Source organism: Botryllus schlosseri, chromosome 2 (assembly GCF_051294905.1).
Source record: "Botryllus schlosseri isolate E-star chromosome 2, Bs_hap1, whole genome shotgun sequence".
NCBI classification, from domain to species: Eukaryota; Metazoa; Chordata; class Ascidiacea; order Stolidobranchia; family Styelidae; genus Botryllus; species Botryllus schlosseri.
The window spans coordinates 32164673-32188864 of record NC_137237.1 but is presented as its reverse complement, the minus strand read 5'-3'; the positions used below and the strand labels follow the sequence as shown (position 1 = coordinate 32188864).

The window sequence follows — 24192 nt, the reverse complement described above, 5'->3', positions numbered from 1 at the left end:
TCATGAATTTTTAATTGTGACGTAACAGTTGATTGGCATGTATGGCTCTTTGGGAGTTGAGATGGAAAAAATAGGGCCATTATGGCTCTTCGGATAAAAAAAGGTTCCCGACCACTGATATAGGCTATCAATTCACTGAAAGATAGGACTGGAATTAGCAATAAGACGTCATGTAACGTCATGACGTTTACGTTCACGTTCACACGAACCTGAACGTTTCTGTGGTTAACACCATCTCTAGTAATCAGCGCACGGTTACGGTACAGCACACACAAAATCAGTTGTAAAACTATAGATAACTAACCTACGGAGGTTAGTTATCCCTAGTAAAACAGCCGAATGACAAAACAACACTAATGGAAGATTCCCAGCGTGTAGAGATGTTCCTTTTGGCGACACAATATAGCATTTTTACGGTCCACCATATTTTTGATTAACGTTTACTAATCGCACAATGTGTTTACACCGTATCCATCACACCATCTCCATATTGCTCTTCGACTAAACTACAGGCCTTATAGTATGGGGGAGTGCGCAATACCATGATATTTTCTAAAACGTGCTGTTTGAGTAAACAGAGGATTAGTATCGCATTTCCTTATCAATACTATCATTTTCATCCCATGATGTGGACGAATGCTTATCTTTGTGATATCGAAAATTGGATACCTGCTGATATGCATCAATATGAATCAAGCTCGTCACCTTTCGCATAGCTCAATTTGCACCTTTTTACAATCCATGTGAACGAATTAGGATCGTTTTCACAACTACTTACTTACTTGAGTACTTTTAAAGTCAGTCAATTCTACTTCTACTTCAAGTAGTTTTAGGTTGCTCATGGAAAAAGTACTTCTACTTGTACTTGAGTAGATTTTTTTCGTCGCTACTTCTACTTCTACTTGAGTAGCTTTCTTGACTACTTTGACCACCTCTGAAAATACCCATAAATATTAGTGTTATAGGCCTAATAATTGAAGATTTTCAGTACTTTCTTTCATAGTCATCCGGACTACTGGTAGAGCACCCTACGTATCTTGATATCAATAGGTTATTAGCTCTAGATAGCCTCTGAAAACTCAAATCCGAAGCCGTTGCACTATTCCATATTGTTATTTGAATAAGAAGATGAAATTACAAAATTTGCATGCAATGCCTCTTTTGTTCATATGCATTTACAGGCTAATGGGCTAAGATTAACCCGTCAAGCCAATGTGTGGCCTGCATCGTCACTATACTAGAGGCTTACTAAGCCACACAATTATTCAGTTGGTGCCGTAGCCTTTATTGATTTCGCCCCGACATATGTAATGCATACATTCAAAGAGAAAAAAAAGTAGAAATGATTTGCACTGTACACGTTGTACAAGTACATACCGTTGATATAGGCCTGCGTGCACAGCAAAGACGAACGTGGACGTGTGGATTTGATTTTGAAAGAACTAGATTTAAGGATTGTGGCCGGAAATGGACTTAAGATTTATTCTGAAACGAATTAGAATAGAAATTCTTTATTGAATCCGGGCAATTATCGGATTTGGTTTTGGATGTGAGCATGATAAAAGTTATTGCGGGATTCGGAATTGAAGATATGAAATCCACTTATGTCTATTGTTCAGGCAGTGCTACTGATAAATTTAATACGTGACACAAGAAGGAATTTCGCAAAACAGACCCGTGAAGGACTTCTGACAGACACAAGTAACCAACGAGGAATATTTCAGGGCAATCGCAAGCTGTTCCGGGTATGGAAACGCAGCCATCACAGAAATTTGGCGATTGACATTCTCCAAATAGTCGATCATAAACGACCAGAATCGCAAAACCTCAGTTATCTGCTCTTTATCGGGAATATGATTCCGTAATGATGTTATCGGGCTTTCTCCATTTTGGAAGTTTCCGTTTGTAGCGTCCCACAGGGAGTAAAGGCTGTCATGAGCTGTCTCCGAGGTATGCAATCGGGCGAGGGCGCAGAATCCGGCCTCGCACGGATATTGGTGGCAGAAAAATGAGCGAAGAAGGTTCACGATGTCGAATACGTCTGGTCTGCGGAAGGCGTGGGCTGAATTGAAATAATGGGTTGTTTTTATTTAGTTCACAGTTGTAGACATTGACTTAAATGGAATTGCTATCCGTAAAGAATTCTGTTCTGGTGTCATTGTGATAGTAGCATAGTCGCAGGGTTGTAATGACCCTAGTCCGACTCGAGTCACGATTTTCTGATGACTCGACTTGACTCGAGTCATTTACTCAAAATACGGAAATGAATCGACTCGACTCGAGTCAATCTGGGTATTAACTCAACTTGGACTCGAGTCATTGCGCATGACTCGAATCAAGTCATATGACTCGAGATTCAGACGGCCAAGACCGACACTTCATTGTAATTTCGAAGAATAGTAACGGAACCACACTATTGGGATTTCGTCTATTGGTAGTGGTACTTGAAAATACGATCAGAAACTTTTAAAACGGAGGAAAATTAGTATATTATAAATGCGAACCATTCGATATCTCCGAACAGAGTTTTACTAAGACTTTATCTGGAAACGGATCAGTTGACACAATGACTTGGACTCGGACTCGAGTCATAATACCATGAATCGGACTTGACCCTCTACTCGCTGACTTAGACTCGGACTTGACTCGGTGGTGAATTGAAAATGACTTGACATGACTCGAGTCAAAACTAAAAAAGTGAGATTGTGACTCGGAGCCTTGTGACTTGGTTATAACTCCGCATAGTCGACACGACTGGAATCATGAAGTGTTCAATATGCTATAGAAATATAAGAGTGTTATACAGTTTATACACTAATACAGTATACATTTTAAGTTAGTGGTTCGTACTGTAACTTTCGGAGCGTGGCTAAAATATGAGTTTTATTGCCATCTGCTGACCCAACCGTCACTCACACGATGACGGAAATGCATGGACTAGACCAGGGTACATTATTGGTTTCCACTCGCTTTCTATTTGTCAAGAACTCCTTATAGGAACTTTAGAAGCTTAGGACCCGCGAATCATTGATATTGGCGGATAATTTCACAAATAAATCTCTTAACAACAATATGCGCCCTTAACATGTGACATGTTGTTGTGATCAGCACAATATAAGTCGTTTCCTGTTGTACGGAGCCATTCTACCCGCTACCGCTGTCTCTGATGGAAAACCTATGATATGTTGAGTTGAGCATTAGCAGATCGACAAAACTTTTCTTGTCGTGAAATACATTCGTTCGGTATAACTAATAATTTGTGGCCGAAATTATGAAAATGGTGGATTGGTGGTCCTAGCGCAGTTGTCTTCTGCTATGCCTCAAAACTGTTTTCCTGATTCTAAATAAAAGTATACAATGATGCATAGTTTAGATATACAGCATTGGGTGATTGTCCAGAATCTTGGCAACCGTTATGTGTATGCACGCTGGGCCTATATATACAAATTCGACGCCTATAAGTATAAAACTCACTTTTCGCTAGGAATTCCAAGGAGTAAGAGTTAATGGCTCCTCTAACTATTATTTCACTATCCCATGTCCAAATGTCGGAGTTGATCAGAGGACCAGTTGGTCCAATCAGGAGCTGGTGAGATATAATCAAATCTGCAAAATACAAAGCAACTCAATTACAAGTGGGGTTACAGTTAAAACTAATATCAATTTAAAATAAACATGTTTAAAACTAGGCCCGCAATAAAAGCATGTTTTTCTGTTTTTTTTAATGTTTTTGTAAAGCCATGACGTGACGAATATTCAATTGTAACGTCATAGTGGATTCACATTGACAAATGAAAATAGAGGGTGAAAATAGCTCCTTAGATGAAATATACGTACTATTGCTGTTGAACAGACTATTTTGAGGCTTCCAACCAATGTTCCCTCTAAGCTGCGCACGTGCGCTAATGCGCAGTGCTGAAACGGTCCCTGCGCACAGAAAATCTAAGCTGCGCACAAAAAATCTGAAGTGACGATTTTTTTTACACGAAGCGCACTGTTCTACAAATGACCGGGCAAGCGTGTAGACTCGTGAACAATCAGAGGGAACATTGCCAGGGGCAAATAGTGTTATCGCTGAAGTCTGAAACCGAGGTATAAGTGCGACCCGTAATGGTAAATATTGCGCTCTGCGAAGAAATGATAATTTGCAATGACGGGTGCCGCACGAAAGAGATTTTTCTTTTAGTATATGGTCTCGCACGCGTGAGCGATACTGATATCATTTCAATAGCGCAATCTTTTCTGAGAATGGCGAAATAACATGGTTTGTCAAAGTTATAAATAACAATGGGTTAGCTCGAAGTTAGTCTGCGAGAAAGTTACGAATAATATTCTCCGCGTGGCATGAACATTGCATAAGATTTACTGTACAGTTACATGCCGTGAATTTTCGAAGTCATCACTTGCATCATGCAAATCTGATCAAGTATGGTGAGACAGGATAATATACAGAATATGCAAGTACAAGCACCAATATTGTTGAAAAAATCCATCCCCTTGCAAACGTTGATCGGGTACTGCTTCAACTGCGCACTGCAGGGCGTTGAATTACATCAGCTTCTAAGAAGCACAAATTTTGATTTTATTCGATTCGTTTGAACGGGAATCTTCTGTCGATAAGGTCATACGCTAATATTGTTCATGCTTCAGTCAGACTTGAATATTCGTATCATTTTGTCCTGATGGTAATGAGTGCAATGCCGGTATTAAGACGTCACATCAGTGTTTTAACGCGGTATAGGCCTACATCGATCGCATGTATTGATTTGAAGGGCGTCCTCGTCCTCTGGTACGTTCGTCTACTAGTAATATATATGTCACCATGCTCACGGATTCATTGTGACGTCACAGATGGTCGCACAAAATTACGTTTCGGCGTCTATAGTACTTGCGGTTACAGGCGTCCATTTGTGTCGCTTCATGTGTATGGCTAGCCGCTTGCCTGTGTGGCCAACGTTGAAAGAATACTCGCTAGTTCTGCTTGTCACTGTTTATACTGATCGCTTTTAATGAAGGCAAAACCAATGGGTAGTTTCTGATGCTCATACCCTCACCAAGCCAAATTATTAAGAAATGCGATCCGTTTAACATGGAATGGTCTTCGGAGCATGTGAAAACGGAGGACAAAACTAGGTACGCCCGAAGACGGTAAATTATTATTTAGGGGTCCTACCTTTTCCAACGCACCTGACTCGATCAGCTAAACCGGTAAATCTGATTACGTGAGCAGATAGAGCCACTGGCGTAGCAGCATGTGCTGCCGCCCCTGGCTCTCGCTTAAAATGCCGCCCTCCCCCTAAGTAGACCGCAGCAAATTTCGACATAGATTCATGTTCAAGCAATCTTGTCAATAAAAATAATTACAAATAATATGCCGCGTCTCAGCCTCGCCGTTTCAACGTTAATAAGGCCAAAAATAATAAAGATGAGTGTATTGTGCAAAAAGAAAATCAATAGCCGCCTTAAAGCAAAATCAGCGATAATATCCTCAAATTCAAGTTTTTGAACGTAGTCTCTTTCTATAGACAGAATGGATAGAGCTGATAGTTGATCATTATTCGTGGTAGAACGTAAATAAGACTTAATCAGTTTGAGCTTTGAGAAGCTCCTCACACAGCTCCCAATTGAAAGACCAATGGCCAGATAAAGTTTCAGACACGAGCCGAGCATATGGTCTCGAATCAAGTAGCTTTGCATTAACTAACCACTGTAAAACATCAAACGCTGTTGCACTACGAGCAAACGTGGTTTCGCTGCTCCGCACCAGCCTCTTAACCCTTTTAAAATCTCAACTTGAACAACTTCATATGATCATATTTTAATTTGTGTTCGTCCTAGAGGCCTCATATTGGTTTGTACGAAAAGCTAGCAATCTTCTGATTTATATGATCCCTAATTCGAAGGTATAAGGCATGACAATTTTCGTAGGTAACTCCAAAAAGTCCGCCTCGTCGTCATAAGTGCTTCTAAAAGCGCTGGTGAATAAATTCTGACTTTCGCTGTGCAGCAGCTCGTGGGAATTCAAAAATCCAAACATATCGTTTAAGTGGTGTATGCCAGTAAACCTAGTTTCAGCTTCAAGTTTAAATCTGTCCAAAGCTTGAAACATGCATCGTCTAACTTCGTCAACAACACTGAGGCCAGCATCCTCTGATTGTTCGCCAGGCATTCTCCTTTTTCTGCGAACTCTCCGAACAATCGGCCTTGATGGCTATTTCGGAGTGGTTCCGTCGCCATGTTAACATATTACTTCGTGTTTTCGGAATCAGCGCGACACTAGCTTTCGATTGAGACCTGTTTGATTAAATTTTACCTCACGGGACGCCAGCTATAGGACTACCAATTAGGCTTCTTCTAGCCGGCTGTGTACACCGGGCCGAGCGGGATAGTGTAATGGTGATGCGTCCGGCTTCTTGATCGGTGGGGCGTGGGTTCGATACCCGGCCGGGTCAAACCGAATACTCGAAAACTGGTACACGCGGTTATCCCGCTGCTAGGCGCTCAGCAATCACGGATGAGAAAAAACGGGGGTGCTGACTAGATGACCTTACCATAAAGTCCGTATCGCATTTCCGTCATCAAATCATCCCAATGGTGCAGGCGAAAAAGAATACCCTATCTCTTTCTATCTCTCACTGTGCAGCCTCATTTTGCCGCCCCTTTGGAGCCTGCCGCCCCTGGCGCAGAGCCAGAACCGCCGCCAAGTGGCTGCTACGCCACTGGATAGAGCATAAAAATTGATAGCAATATACCGACTCTATCATGAATTATTAAAAATTGTCGCGCTGCGCGCGATCAGGCGACACACCCACTAAACGAACACCAATTTAGATGATTAGCATCGGCAAAAAGCGTCTAGCCCAAAGGGGCGTCTGGGGGGCGAAGCCCCCCAGAAGCTTGATTTATCACCCTGTGGGGGCCTGGTTGCGCAGTGCTGTCCAATGGCCTGCGCAGTGAGTTGGCGTGTTTGCGCAGACTCGTGAAAAATTAGAGGGAACATTGGTTCCAACCATCCCATATCGATACGTCGGCTATATCGGGTGGTAATTGTCCGTAGGATCATACAACATGTTTTTTGTAAAGTATTTACACAATTATGGCATAATTTTGCAACTTTTAAAAACACATTTTTTAAAGGCTTTTTTTTAGAACATTGTTTAAACATGTTTTTAACATCGTTTGTTTTGAATGCAACCCTAATTACAAGTACTTGATATGTAAAATTAGTTACGAAATAGAAATACTGAGCAACTTCGGTGCTTCAAAACTCAGGTGTAAGTCGTCGCTTCAAATTGGATCCGGGTTAGGCTGGGTCGGATCACGGGCTGGATTAACTTAGGTCAGAGGTCTCAAACTCAAATGTGCTCGCGGGCCAGTTTTTCAGTTTTGACGACGCCGCGGGCCGCAGCGTTTATAGGGGTATTCTATGTCTTTTCAAGTAGGCCTTATTTGGCGGGAATGAATTGTCTTATTGAACGTGAGCCGATCCGGCAGACTGACAGTAAACACACGTCGTCAAAATGTGATTTACTCTTGTATCAATTTAGGCCTGGCATGAAAAGAATCATCACATTTGTAACTATTTGAATGGATTTGTTGTTGTACTTGATAGACACCATATGGGCGGACAAATGTATGATGCCATCATAAAAGCTATCGGGTTATAATTTTGCAGCTATTGTGAATATTTTGAATTCAACAGATTGGTAATAGAGACTGATCTGATATCAAAACATTTGCAAGTTGAGCATTGCAATTCCAATCCAGGATTTAGGTATACTTCTGATAAGTCGGCTAAATCTCATGGCCGAATATCTTCAAATATAGGAGCAGAAAAAAATATAAATATAATATAAATATATTAATGAACGTGCCCTAGTGATTGACATGTCGGAACGTCGAACAGCCAAGTGGCCTTAATAACATGGTTTAGTGACCACGGAAGAAACTAAGAGTAGGCTTACCATACGTCCTCTTTTAAGAGGATTTGGCCTCTCTTTTGAAAATTTAGGTCAGATTTAGATCAAATTGCGAGCGATATGCCGCAAGTCAGCCGAGAAGTGACGCTCCGGCGGGTATTTCGGAGGGAAAAGCGGTGATTTTAGCTTTGAGCGAAAAGAAGACCTTTTTTTTTTTTTTAGTCATCCACCTGGCAATGTGGAGAGAAAAACGTTAGCTGTGAGCGAAAGTGATGACCTTTTTTTAGTCAACCGATCACGAAGTGGGAAAAATTTACCGGTTTTTGAGAATTCTTCTCCAGTTTTGCATGTCTGAAATTTCTGAAAAAGTGTCTTCTTTTTACATTTCCAAAATATGGTAAGCCTAACTAACAGATTGCCAATGGGTGCCATAACCACTTGCTTAGTTAGTTAAATACCATGCTGCGACCTTCTGATCTATTACTATTCCCTTGATACGCGATTAGTTTGTTTCGTCCATGGTTCCTACAAATTCACGGCATTCCGAGTCACTCCGAGTCCACTCGAGTCATTTTAATTTTGCCATCGAGTTAGCCCGAGTCCGAGTAATTCTAAAAAAGGTCGCGTCCAAGCCCAACGCACAAATTTCAGTCACGAATCGTGTAAGGGTCAGGTTTTGTCATCATGAATTGGAAATGTCGCGTAATCGTGAATCTTCCACTGCATGGTAGCGTTTGAAATGGATTTGATAGTGAAGTTTATTGAATAGTTTCAGGCTTTCGGAGCAATTTAAGAGGGAATTTTCACTTTATAACCAGAAAAAATATATGTGACACTTGGATATTGTCAAATTAATAAAAACTAAAATGTCGTCGCGGGCCCCCGAAATGCTCTGGCGGGCCGCATGCGGCCCGCGGGCCGCGTGTTTGAGAGCTCTGACTTAGGTAAATGTTGCGGGATTAAATCGGCCAAAAGTCGGACACTTGTATCGGTTTGCAGGCTCAATTGCGGCACCAATCCCGCTGTAATCTGACTTTGGTTTTGGGGTCAAACCTGTCACGTTGTGGCCGGGTTCGAACCAAATTTACATGTCGCGATTTTATCTTTTTTCCAAAACTTCATTGTTACAACCATAGCTACTCGCCGCGTGAAGGATACATGATTATCTATGGTGGACCGTCTCATACACATAAGCGATTACCAGTTCGTGCCTTATTTGCGGATGAGCTTCATTTTATTTAGTACCAGAGGTGGTCAAAGTAGTCAAGAAAGCTACTCAAGTAGAAGTAGAAGTAGCGACGAAAAAATCTACTCAAGTACGAGTAGAAGTACTTCTTATATAAGCCACCTAAAACTACTTGAAGTAGAAGTAGAATTGTCTGACTTTAAATCTACTCAAGTAAGTAAGTAGTTTTGAAAACAATCTTAATTCGTTCGCATGGACCGTCAAAAGCTGCAAATTGAGCTATGCGGAAGGTGCAGAGAGCTTGATTCGTATTGATACATCCCAGGAGGTATCAATTTTCGGCAGACTAAGAATTCTTTCGCATCATGGGATGCAAATTATAGTATTGATATGAAAATGCTATACTAACCCTTTGTTTACCTTTGTTTACTACTTTTAGAGCATGGCATGGCGCCCTTACCCATATTATAAGACCCTAAGTTTAGGCGAAGAGCAATACGGAGAAGTTGTATCGGATGCGGTTTCAACACTTTGCACGATTAGTATACGTTAATAACAAATATTGTGGATCGTAAAATTTATATTTAGCGTAGCTTTATTTTCGGAAAATAGAGGCATTGCTACTCTAGCTTTTATGCTTCAACATGTTTGTTCTGCAGACAAAAGAATTGAAAGTACTTAGAACTCAAAGTATGATACTCCGAGTATCATACTCGGAATTGAAAGTGAAATACAAATACCACTTCTAAAAAGCGGAAAATAAATTCCATGTCTTTTGTCCATAAAGCTTAAAGCTTCAAAGGTGATCTGCTAAAACAGGTGTAACGTTCCAAAAAGCCGAATTTACCAGATTAGCAGTACATCACGTCATCGGCTGCTAGATAACGATAGGATAGGTAATTGCTAGATTGCGAAACGGTAGTTTCAAACGTTATGGTGATCCATATTTACTGTGATGAAATATTTGATATGGGCGACAATGCGGTGTGAGCGGAACCATAAGCAATCCGGTACCTAAATTATATTCACTGACACTTTTGTGAAAACATACATGTCATTCCATAACTACTGTGCGCGAAGCGTAACAAAATTTCTGGGCTTTACTTGACTTTTATGAATATTAAATGTTGGTACTCCGTGTAAACAGCCCCGAAATTCCTCAGACTATCTTTCGTATTGGGGGATTAAACTACTTCTACTTGACAAACTGGAAATAGCGAAAAGTAAGTAAGTAGATCACAAAATATTATGAAGTAGAAGTAGAAGTAGAGAAAATCATATCTACTTGAGTAAGTACCAGAAGTAGAGGAAAACTACTTGAGTACTTCTAAAAAGTAGAAGTACTTCGTTACTGACCACCTCTGTTTAGTACGCATATTTTGGGAAGACAATAGCTTTCATAAGTAGTAAAATGTGAAAGTAATAGTGTCGAAGATAAACAGAGAATCTCCGACAATCAGCATATTGCTGAATGATATACGGTGAGACACGTTCGTGTTGTTTACGATGTGATATTTCTTAGAGTAGGCCATCTGACGACGAAAATTTGAAGTCGCTCAGAATGAGAAACCATTATTGTGTCAAGACGATTTATGGCCTTTCTGAGTTCCCAAATTTTTGAAGTATCGATAAAGGAACATACAACTTTGTGGATCTACATAAACATTTTTGCAACAGCCAATTTCCTCATGAAATCGCTTATTGAATTTCATGTCAACAGCCGCATATCAATTTTTCAATGACAGACGCAGGCTGGACATCATTGATCTATACTTTATTTAGATAGGGTTGCATTTAAAACAATCGGTGTTTTAAAACAATTTGTTCAAAACATGTTTTAGACCAGGGGTCACCAACACGCGGGCCGCATGCCGCCCGCCGAGTCTTATTCTGCGGCCCGCGAGCTGATTTGAGATTTCGGAGGAAAGCTAAGAAATCCAATTTGAAATGCTGAAATTGACAACAGTTTAAACATGTCGTTGTTGTTGTTTATAAATAAGCTATTCTTATGTGCCCAATATCACTATTCGTTACTAGCTAAAACGGCTGTGGTGATGGCAACAACATTCCATCGAGGGATAATCCGTTGATATGAATGGGCATATTGTCTTGACTTGCAATGGCCCAAACACTGCCAAGACCGAGACGCTTAGAAAACGGCTCAGGGCAGTGGTTCCCAAACTGTGGAGAGCGCGCCCCTTGTGGGGGCGCGAAAGCATCTGATGCGGAGGCGGGGATGCGCTCAACTCAAAAATTTTTCGCGCTTGGCGCGATTTACCTTTAATTCATAGTTATTGCTCTGTGTATAGTCCGGAATTTATCTTATAGAATTCTCTTATCGACAATCATAACCTTCCATGCCATCAAACTAGCTGTTTGGATTGCTAGCATTCTGGTTGCATTTCGTGATATGACGATTTTTCAGTATCATAAAGGGGGCCGGCCGTGTCTAAAAAAGTTTGAGATCCACTGGCTTAGGGCTTCCCAACAAGATTAAGCTTTACGTGGAGATTGCCTTTCAGCTATAGTCACGTATCTCGCTAGTCCCAATACTGATTCCATAGTCGCTGAAAATCGTTTCCAGGTATCGTGCACAGCTCACAGTTCAAAATAAAATAATGTTGATGATAGTGATTTTTTGTTTTATTTGTATTCCTTTAATAAAATATTATTTCTTTTGTGGTCAATATTCCCATCACCTATGTTAGGTAGCTAACCGTTGTATTGACTTAGAGTTTTAGAACGTTGTTGCCTATTTTTCATCGATATCGAATTCATGCGGCTCGCGGCCTTTACGAAATTTGAAAAGTGGCCCGCGACGCGTTTTGAGTTGGCGGCCCCTGTTTTAGACAGTGTTTTAAATAAAGGCCTTTTCTAAAAAATGTGTTTTTTATAAGTTGTAAAATTATGCCATAATTGTGTGAATACTTTACAAAAAACCTGTTGCAGGAGCCTACTTACAATTACCACCCGATATAGCCGACGCATATCGATATGGGATGGTTGGAACCTTCAAAATAGTTGGTTCAACAGCAATAGTACATATATTTCGTCAAAAGAGATATATTAACCCTATATTTTCAATTGTCAATGTCATTCCACTATGACGTCTCAATTGAATATTCGTGAAGTCGTGGCTCTAAAAAAAAAAAGCATGTTTTAAATTAGGGCCTTGGTTTAAACATGTCTGTTTTAAATTGGTTTTTGTTTTAAATGCAACCCTAGATTAAGAAGTAATGCGTCGTCGCTTCTCAACGCTTCGAGAAACTCATTTCTTCATTGTTGTACTTTGCCGATACGGTGAAGATAAAGAATGAATTTTAGATGGTTGGCAACCCATATTATGACGGGACTGCATTTTATGATACCGGAACCCTAATTTATGGTAGGTGGGCGTGCTACCGCGAACGGTACTCGTGCTCAACCACTGGGTATATCTGTGTGTCAAGCTTATTACCGCTTTACCGGTGCCGCAATGTCGTCGTTGTTATGTCGTTGGTTGAGCGCCGATATTTGAAAAAATCAAAATGTATCTTGAGATATTCTACCTTTTTTACAATATGTCTTTCTTCATAGCTTTGAGAGCCAAGCTATTGTACACGGACAACTAAAAGTGCCATGAACGATTTGAAATCTGGACTTCGATGGTAGGGATGGTATGAACGTGAGGTTCACGTTCGCATTTTGTGTGTGAACCTCATAAATTTAGAGGTTCACGTTCACAAATGAACCATGGTAGGTTCTGCACCGTGAACATGTTTTATATGTTACAATTTTCACTTCATTATAACATCGTTGGTTGAAATTTATTGCATTTCAACTGCGGGCCACTCTATGCATGGCGCTTGCAGAATAAGAAAATCAATACAAAATGAGCATGCATACTTTGACAATCTCAAAAATTTTTCTTGATTTGTTACAAAAGTTTGCTCGAGATCACCAGCTTTCCATATTCACCGTGTCAGCGGTGTCATATAAAAAGCCTAGAAGTGGGTCGTGCTACTACAAGTCGGCAGTTACGGAATAAAATGAAGAGATTAGCCTTGTGTAAATTACCATAGTAGTCGATAAACACCATGAATACGTCAAACAAACAAACAAACCAGCTTTCCGTTTGTGAATATATAGTTGACTCTCTGCTGTGAGCTTGACCCGCAACGACACACAACATCAAGAGCGAAATACGCTAGTCAGCGAATGATGCTTATACGACCAATCAATGGAATTGATATCGTTGTCAGATGTAAAAAATCTAGCTGGTGTACGGGGTCAATCTTGGCTTCGCATGGTTATTGTATCATAAAAACAAAATCCGTGCGATTGCGGTGTTGGCTACTGCTGCATAACTTGTTAGTGGGGTAATATCGGTAGCAAGTATAGAAACCCGTTTTACACTCTGCTCAATATAAACGTCGCAATACCCAGACGCCGAATACATTGTACGGTCTGGCATAGACCGTTATGGGCAAGCTTATATTCCCTTGCAAGTCCTCGTTGAAATGGTAGGCAAAGTCATGGAAGATATTGATTTCATGGGTTTATTATACTATTTGATTGCCCAGTGGATGCATTTGACGACGTTATTAACGTCAATTTGTACTTCAGCATAGTGGCATTATGTGGTCTGAGTCGTCTCTAGGTATCGTGTACATTAATATATCATTTCACTGAACTGTGAGGTTGGAATTAGCAATATGACGTCAAGTGACGTCATGAGGTTCACGTTCGCGTTCACACAGAACCTTTCAAAAAGGTTCGCGTTCACACGAACCTGAACCTTTCTGAGGTTCACACCATCCCTATTCGACAGCAGTGACGGCAAGGTTGACTGAAGAAAGGTCAACGCTAACCGATTTTATGTGGGAGCGGGTCTTTCTTGAATTGATTGGAAAAATGATATTTTTATTAGTCAAACCCAATAATGGTCAACGCTAACTGATTTTATGTGGGAGCGGGTCTTTCTTGAATTGATTGGGAAAATGATATTTTTATTAGTCAAACCCAATAATATTTTCCGTAACAGTTTATAAATTGCCTGTTTTCTCGTACCCTATTATATCTTTCGTAACTTGTTGAAGTCTCTTCTTTCTCGAATCTCAAAATATGGTAATCCTAATAAAGTAAAACATATTATGACTGGATAGAAACTTCTCTTTTGAACTTAAATTGTTCAAGTCAAACTTTCAAGTAAGTAATATATTCGGAGAAATTACAGGACAGTGGTTCCCAGCCAGGCTGCCTCCGCATCCTGGGCCGACGATTGAATTAGCGAAATTGAGGTAATGAGGGTTGACGTCAAGATAGTAGGCTACAATAAGAATCAAACACATTCAAATTCTGAGTAGCATTTGAGAATCTGGTTACTGAAAAAGTCATCACTGGTAGTTGGGTCATGACACTGAGGCTTGGCCGTAAGTGTGACCTTTTGGTTTCCACCACCATAATGCGGAGTTGAACACAAACAATGATAAGACGTTGGTGCTCGGCATTTTATTCATAATCACCTTCCAAAATCTTTTACCCACCGGAAGAGCTTATGTGCCGCGAACTATTTTCTATTTAGAGCAGGATTGGGCAAACTACGGCCCTCGGGCCGCATGACGCCCGTAACGCCGTTTTTGCAGCCCGCGAAAGCCTTAAGAAACGTAAAAATATTGATGAATTGCGTACTATAAATCAAATTAATATGAGTACTTGATTAAATTTTTTATTAATATATTTCAACATGATAATGACTAGTTATATTCTTACCATAGTACTGTTTTGTATTTTATTGATGGCACGATAGCCCGACCTCGAGACCCATGCATTTCGAAAGCTTTCAATTGCTAAACATCACATAAATGAAACGTAAATGGTTCAATTCGGACCATGAGTGTGATTGTAGATTGGCAACTGGAGCCAGTTCATTACTTTTAGTGCTGCACTTTGAAAAACCGATTCGTAAGAGTGTTAGATAGATTCGTTCTTCGTGTGTGTAGAAGTATTTATAATATTCATATATTGTAGAAGCGTATTTAAATGTAACATGGTTTTGATGCTGTCAGCATCGTCTGTCCTGGAGTTAAGCCAAAATTACACTCATCAAATGTATGAACAGATCGCTGCTCACAGACCCAAGTTTAGATCGAGTTCTAGGAATCGGGACAACCGACTTTCATCCCTAACTTTGACAATAAGGACGACCTCCTTATAAATTCTTGTCAATGTTTTTGACGCGCGTATGTTATCATCAAATCGATGTTTGGTTAGCTTTAAATATACAAACACATATCTATTATTCCCATGTCGTCGGTCACTATATATAATCAGATAACAGTAATGAATTTTGGATTAGTATCGCAATTTTATATATTGTGGCCGGCGAATGGATTCAAATGTTGAATGTGGCTCACGAGCTGAAAAGTTTGCCCACTCCTGTTTTAGAGGTTGCCGAAAGGTCAAGACAATTAAGAACAACCGTCGTTCGAATTTTCAATACCAATGGATGTATTCATAAAGTCCTATTCTTGAGGAATACTGTACAAACGACTTACCATGCTCAGTAATATTCTTTTGGATAGTGTGAATCATCGCTGAGATATCTCTCTGAATGATTTCAAACGAGGGTGATAACGAACCCGACACTGGAGAAAATATTTATGATCCGGTTAAAATATTAAAGATGAACAAACAAAATATGGTATGGATGGACTGTTTATACCTAAACATTCATAATTTTAATGTCAAAACATAAAAACAGATAAGTATTATAAATATCATTAATACCTCGTTCGTTGAGCATGTCAAAACCACCAACCAGTGATTGAAACTCTGTACCTATGTATATAAAATGAATTAATTTGAAACAATATCGTCTATTTCACACTGTAAAACCTACCTGCTGCAGTTTGTCCAAATGCCACATCGGTTTCCCTAGCAAGCATTGGCTCTTCTACAAAACCCGCGCCATCTAAGAAAGATCGTGTCGAAATATCAATTATAGACGTGCACCTATCAATTATTATGTTGACATACCACGCAGTTATCATTGATCTACTATTCATTACAATAAACTAATTTTGACGGGTTGAGGCGTTTCTTGACAATTAGATTTTATGTAACAGCGTGAAGCTAACTATATAGATGTATTCTTTAAAGCGTCACGAATGGTTCATATCACATGAAACTAGAAATGAAGTAATGTTATTTAAACGGAAATTCACTACTGTAGCTCCGTGATTTCAACATTTCTTTAGCTTTGGGATAGGTCAAAATGCAAAACAAATGTTGCGAACCGGTGTACCTCTAATAATCAAAATCCACCCTAACTTTCCCCTTCGGCCTTCGCCATTCGGCGTTTCCAGTGTGGGTGCTACCGCAGCGGATAGGTGACCCGCAGTATATAGTTTAGCTCAAGTCATATGTAGTATGTTCGTCCTGCCGCTTACCTATATCCATTTCTCTGGGCTTGGCCCTGTACCGGAATGGATTTATCCGCCAGTGGCTAGGATGTAGGGTAACGGCCCGACTTGGACAACTAGAAAACTTTTAGCTTTTCCTAATTAGATTAAAATTAAATTACTGGCATTTTGCTCTAATTTAATGAAATTAGGCAGCTAGAATTACCTAGCCGTCCAAGTCTGGTAACGACCGCCCACTTAATTCAAACCATCGCAGGCCTATCGCGAAACCAGTTAGCCACTGAGCTACGACAGCTTTCGGAATCAACCCGAAAGGTAACTAGAATAAAATTACGCAACCTAAAAGATTCTGATGGTAACATTAACTAGATAGGAAATTTCCTGCTGCGTTTTCGATATACGCGCGCTATACGTGGTGCTATTGAAGTTTCTGCGAAGCGAATTCATGTTAAAATAACTGTAACAACTTTGAATATTGGATTTCTTTTGAAAGAGATGCAAAATGCTGCGCTGTTAGCCATAGACTCCGTTGCACTGTCAAATATCGCCGCTTTCAGACTAGGTTACATTTCAGTAATCTGACTGTATCAAGTACATAGAACTTGCCTTACGCGATCTGTAAGCTTTTTTTAAACGGATTGGTACAAGAATTGCAACAGAGGTTGGTCCTACCATTAGTCCAAAGTAGCTAATGAACTCCAATGCTTTAAATTACGTTAAAAATTTTCTGAATCAGTTTAAGAGTTCTGACGCTTTATTTCACTAAAATATGGATTTGGCAGTTAAGATGTAAAATTGAGATATGTATGCCAGACTGGGAGAAATGTTTACACGAAACGGTCCGGTCTGCAGACCGGCGGTTTAGTACCACTGCTCTATAGTTAATGCAAATAACGTAGCGAACTTACATGTTGATAGCTTTATCGGTTCTTCGTCAATCAACAGAGAATTTTCTTTCTCGAACATGGGGGCTGTGACAATGTTGGGATCAAGGTATTACCTTCGAAACGCGAGTCATCTCGAGTCATTGCACACTTTGACTCGAGTAAAGTCAAGTCACCCGATTTTCATAGGTGACCCGAGTAAAGTTAAGTCCCCCAATTTTTTGAGGTGATTCGATTCAAGTCAAGTCAAGTCACGATTTAAGTCAAGTTGACTTTTCAAAGTATGATTCAAAATCGTTGCATTTTGCTGACTGTTTTAAATACAGATAGATTCCCCATTTATTCTGAATCGAGGAACTAACCAAGAGTTGATAATACACGCAAAAAGACGCTGGATCGCTCACCCATACGCAGAACTTCTAAACTACGGAAGTAGCGGTATAGCCTCAGTCTACAATTATCAGCCAAATACAGGATAAAATATGAAACCTCAGAAAGTTTAAAAATGATATGGTGCAATACCCTACCCACCAGAGATGAGCATGGATTAGGATTAGGTTTTGAAAAAACAGGATTTGTGAAATTTTGTCGGATTTGGATGGATTTGGATTAGACATTTTTTCAGAACGGATTTGGATTTGGATTGGATTGACCTATTTTCTGGGAGATCGAAATGTCGTGTGGCGAATGGCGACAAACTTTATTCAGATCAGTTATTAATGTACTTATGGCTACTAAGTTATCATGAATCAAGTGAATCGTTGGTTGTGAAAGAAAATTTTCGAATCCCTCCATTGCATAAATCAGTATTTTTTTCTGAATTTCCAGTTGGAATCGGATTAGGATTGGACATGGACTTGGATATGTAAAAGTTATGGATTAGGATTTGGATTTGGATTTGAAGGTTCGGATTTAGATTGGATTAGGACATAGATATTTCAAATCCGCTCATCTCTGCTACCCACCTATATATCCATGATATGCAATTATAAAATATGGACGATATTCAATCTATTTAAAATTAAATTATACAAGCGGGTTGGTTAAGGTAACACTGTGAGCAGTTTAAAAATTAGAGATGTATTGATAGTATATTACTTTAATACTAGCTTACGGCAACGTAAACTGTAGGCTCCGAATACTGCGTTTGCGATCTATTTATTTGTGATATAACAATTGAGGCTCGGTAAAACGCACAATCATCGAGTGATTGGTTGCTCTCACAGGTCTAATCAGCGTATCGTTAACAATCCAAACTTCTATATGATACAGCGATTTAGTCGACATCGATTACTTGATGAGTTGAAATCGAATCGTAAATTTTGCCTCGAGTCTCTAGTCAATCCGCATTTCTGAAACGTCGAGTCATCTCGAGTCAAGTCAAGTCATATTAAAAAGGTGACTCGAGTCAAGTTATGGGCTGTGATAATACACACTATTATTACTGTTGCCCATATTATAAATGATACCATACAGTTAGTGACACACTATTCAGTTGAATCCTTGTACATTTCGAACTCAGTAGAGCCTGTTTCAGTACCTATCGAGCATCGAAGAATTGAAAGTCGAAATATCTTACCTTGTTCTCTTAATTGTGGCTTAAACCATTCCAGCTCTGTAATATTCATGGACGTGTAATGTATTGATAATGTAGCCTACGAATTAATCAAATACTAGTAAGGTATTTGACCATAGGTACTTTACAACTATTTCGTATAATTAAAAGTTATTTGCTTGGGCTAAGGGAGATATAATAGGTAATGCCGAGCGCCGCTAAGCAAAACAGTGTTATGTTTAAAACCTATTCGATAAATGCCGTAATGACAATGAAAGTTTCTATCACAGCTCATCTCTTTCGTGTTTGTTGTGTAAAATGGATAATATTACTGATGTTTTAAGATTCCCCACAATGTCTTATTTCTAGCTACTGTGACTCACGTGCAATGTGACTCGTATTTTATTTCGAATAGTACTGGATTTTTGGCTTTCACTTGAGTAGTTTTTTGAGTTAGAAGAGCTACTGCGATTAACCTCCAGATTTTCCATATTAAGATGTTACTTAATAGTATTTCTCACCTATTTCAGCTTCTCGCCAGTCGGGCTCCTCCCATGTTTCCATATTTTGACCTGAAATGTAGTTGAAGACTGTGGTTTAAGCACCGCATATGCAGGACCCAAAAGCCAGATCAAATCCTGAGCGGTGACTCGAACGGTGGATTGATAATTCCGTCCAGTCTTCAGTATCAGTATCACCAAAATATCCGAATATCCACCACTCTGTATTGACTGCGTGTGCATGTGCATGGCCGAGAAGAGTTTAGTTAGAATATTGTAACTATTGAGACCTGCCACACCGGATTATTCATGAGTGTGGCGCGGGCCTATCACAAAAAGCATGTTATATTTCGTGACCTCTGTGAATGATTATTACCACTCAAGGGGCACGGGAGTCGGTCACACGTACGATACACGCGATTCCGAATTCACATTTCTTCGCGAGACGTATGTATGTATATTGTGGTTATGGTGCTTAGCAGCTACGGCTAGGGTTCTGGTTTAAATCATTTTGCCCTTGATTAAAATCGATTTTAATCAATTAAATAATTCAAATCACGATTTTTTTGATTTTTTTGGTTTTTTTACTCATAATAACAGCAACCCAAACCAAAGAAAATGGGATGAATGACGACCATGTCAATCAAGGTGATGAAGAATAACGCTTACACTTTAATAATGTGGGGCAGTGAATTATCATCCAGATAGCTGAAAACGTTAAACCTATGTGGTAATGATAGCTGAAAACCTATGTGATAATGATGGGCCGCGCGAATCATTACTGATCGGTTCTAGTAGCGAGAGAGAGAGTCATTATTTTCATCCAACCGAAATACACAACAAACGGCAGTGATGGCGGTGCAGAAAATACGCGTGCACAGTATTCGGTATTAGATAGGAATGATCGATAAGACCGTGAAGGTCATCTAGTCTGATCACACCAGCATCAAACAGGTACACTTGACTCTGAACAGTCTGGCTGTAAAAAATGTTTAGTTAAGAAAGGAAAATACAAGAAAAATTAAACGATGGTAGCAAATGATCAATGAAGCAATGTCTGGGCGAGGTAGGGCAACAGTGTTAGTGTAACGACAAGAGGTGATCAAGTAGGGCTCTTTTGAATCCATTATAAGGCAATTCACGGATATGTGGTGGTAATGCATTCCAAATGATAGGTCCGGAGTAGTCGATAGATCTCTTAGTTAGCGAGGAAACATTGTTGAGTCAAATCGGGACCATCCATAATAGTTGAATTCATCTTGATCGATGGAGTGGTTTCTGCCAGAAAACTGGATCAGAGATATGGGATTTTTTCAAATTCGATAGAGACTCCCGATTGCGCTTCGCTTGCTGTATCCCAGCAGTGCCTTGGAAATAGCAGCAGCATGTTCCAGACAACTAACCAGTATTCAATAGCAAAACGCTAACATATTGTTTGACTATCGCCCTTTTCCCATCTGTCTGTCAAATAGCTGAAATATACCGGTGCCGGTGACGAGATGTTATCTCCGGTTTATATAAAATGCACATGATTGTCCGATAATAATACCCACATTCACGCATCTCGTCCGAAAAATTTGAAAAAACCAAAAAAATCAATAAAATCAAAATGGTAAAATTAAAATCAAAAATCAACGAAAAAAACCTGATTTAAATCACACTGATTTAAATCAGCCTGATTTAAACCAGAACCCTAGCTACGGCCTTGTGCACCAGACCAAAGTGTTGTAGGCATGTGAACTAGATTCTACTGCTGCATTAGTTGCCTCTCTGTCAGGAAAACATAATCGATCACAGGCAAAATTGTGTAAGGGTTGCCAAGAAGTGACACAATGTCTATGGGCACATTGTTTCGTAGTGCAATGTCCTTAAAATAGTTACGCTGTGAGCTATATCGAGAACATTGTAACAAGAAATGCTCAACCGTCTCTATAACGCCACATGTTGCACAAAGGCCATCGTCGTGACATCCAATTCTATGTAAGTGCCCGTTGAGTTTCCAATGTCCAGTCTGAAGCCGTAACAATATTGCTGTTTCCCTTCGCGAGACGTATTATTGCCCTCTGCTGATCGCATTCGCACCGCGCGGCTCAGATTGAAGGAACAGCACAATTAGGGGCCGGCTATTTCAGTGCGTGGTCATAACCATAGTATATAGGTTTCGGGAACAGGTCTTTTCGGCGCGAAAGTCTCCCGAAGCACTACCACGCGGTCAATACAGAGTGGTGGATAATCGGATATTTTGGTTCACCAGAAACGTGATTGTGCCTTACATGATAGGAGTATCTAGTAGTAAGTAGTTTGAATGCAACAATAAATGGCGTAGTTGTAGAAGTCTCTTTTTTCGTGACTCTGCGAAAATTTGAGATTCTGCAAAAGCCTGAAGGTTAGCGCAGGGTTCCTGCATTATACTAAAGCTTGCCTACGTCCGCACAAGGCATCATGCGATACTAGGAATCAGTGTTGGGATGACTCGAGTCATGACTTGACTCGAGTCGGACTCGAGTCACCTTTTTCGTATGACTTGACTTGACTCGAGTCACCTTGCTAAAATGACTTGACTTGACTTGACTCGGCGTATCAGAATTGTGGATTGACTCGTGACTCGGAGCAAAATTCACGAGTCAATTTCAAGTCATCAAGTAAAAATCACGTTATCTTGCATATGTCGGATTTTTCGCCAAACACTTGTGTAACCTACGAGAGCGACCGATCATTCAATGATCGTGCGTTTTACTGAGCCGCCAATATTCTCTCACAAATATATTGACCACAAATGAAGTGATCGAAGCTACAGATTGCGTTGCCGTTAACTAGTAGTAAAGTAATTTATTAGCAAAATATCTATTTCTGTTTTCTGTTCTTACCTTAACCGAACCTCTTGTTTTATAGATATAGAAATCGAATATAGTTCATATACTCTTCAACCACTGGCGCAGACTCGAATTGTATCATATCAATATGTATAAATGGGCACTGTATTGCATCTTATCAATTCGTTTCTCGATTCTCTATCTTGGCTGGTAACTATAAAATGAGGCTATGCAATTACTTGTGTAGTTTAACAGTTCTACGTATATGTGAGCGATACAGCCCTTTATTGCATCTACATTTAACTTTATATTCGTTCATCAATGACGTAATCATGCTTCATGCTTCGAAAAAGCAACTTGACTTGAATTTTGATTTGACTCGTGACTTGACTTGACTTGACTCGAGTCGCCTCCAAAAATCGAGTGACTTGACTTCACTCTAGTCACCTTCGAACATCGTTTGACTTGACTTGACTCGAGTCAAAATGTGCAATGACTCGAAATGACTCGTGACTCGAAGGCAGTGATTTGATCCCAACACTGCTAGGAATATATGCAATCGTATAACAATTATGAATAAAGTAAGACTCATATTTGTAAATTATTTGCATTGATTGTTAATAGTAGTATTTGTCAGGCGGGAATAATTAAATTACGTTAAATTTAGGGAAGAAAAGTAAATCTGCTCTAGAACATTCTACTTTATGCTGATTTGCGAAATAATTTTTGACCTTCTTAGAGCTCCCTCAGTTTCGGGGGGTTTGGGTTGCAGCAATATCGGCTTGCACCTGCATATACATACACTGTACATTATGCAGTATATATAGAGAAAAAGAGGTATATAAACTGTGTAGTGGCTATCTACCCTTACCAAATTCCTCTTCATACGGGTATTTCAATTGCTCCATAACTGGAAAAAATCATGCAACTCCATGTTAATTAGGGATAGCATTGATAGATCTAAGTTATATTTGTAATAATAGTTCCATATTCTGTTAGGGATGTATTATGTATTGTGTTATATTATATGGTTTAGAATCCTTCTAATGACACATAAGTCGACCCTTGGCTAGTAGTTGCCAACCGAGAATTTCATTAAAAAAACTTTAAATATTTTTGCATTGAAAATGTTTCTGCGCTAAATGTATTCTACAGGTCGGTAAATACTTTTCGAAGGCAGACGCGCACTTGCATCGAATTAGCGTGAAATGTTGAAATTTCTATAGGCTACCGCAATGATGACACTAATATAGCCTTCCACCAATGCTTGCTACTGTCCCCGTAGCGAATGGTAACTGTTGTATATCTCGTCTTGTGCCACGAACTTGATTTATTAAGTTGGTCTCTGCTTAATACGAATGCCCGCCGAATCCGGTCACATGGATTTCCTCCTATGATACTAAAACCCGTTACACACCCTGGACATCGCTTGCGAGGAATGAGAACAATATTACTGGTGAAGTGATACATATACTTCATGTCAGTCAATTGCGACTTGGACTCGTGATATGTTCTGACAAGCCGAACCAACAACTTAGTTAGCCGGTGACTTTTATAAATGCAGATCAGAATACCAAAATATAGTTTTCGGGTCTAGCATCGTGGCTTGTACTACAATATAAAGGAATGAATATTTCCAAAGTTGTCAAATAGAGGAGCGTAACAACAACGGCTGGGGAGCACTGGTTTCAGGTTCATTAGATCACCTAACTGCTAAACTGTGACGTAGTTCGTGGACTCGAAAAGAGGATACGCCTGGGATTAGCACTCGGAAGCTAATGATTTCGTTATCAGATGTAGGTACTTTGATGTAGAATTAATTCCATTATAGGACTTAACAAACGCCAAGGATCCAAACCTTGTTTGTCTTCCTCCCATGGTCGTCCTTGGAACACACTTTCCTCCGAAATTTTATCTGAAACATCGACATGA

The 24192-nt window shown here is 39.8% G+C and overlaps 1 protein-coding gene across 1 annotated transcript; it reads right to left on the bottom strand.

The window, feature by feature from the left end:
* Positions 1-1094: 1094 nt before the first annotated feature.
* Positions 1095-24171, bottom strand: LOC145458229 (uncharacterized). Its single transcript, XM_080336548.1, has 9 exons — positions 24119-24171; positions 19469-19519; positions 18972-19007; positions 17417-17479; positions 15986-16057; positions 15874-15924; positions 15642-15731; positions 3475-3606; positions 1095-2062 (listed from the first exon to the last, which is right to left on the bottom strand). Exons 2-9 carry the CDS (start codon positions 19509-19511, stop codon positions 1638-1640), a joined length of 912 nt encoding a protein of 303 aa, XP_080192674.1. The 5' UTR covers positions 19512-19519; positions 24119-24171; the 3' UTR covers positions 1095-1637.
* Between the last annotated feature and the right edge of the window lie 21 nt (positions 24172-24192).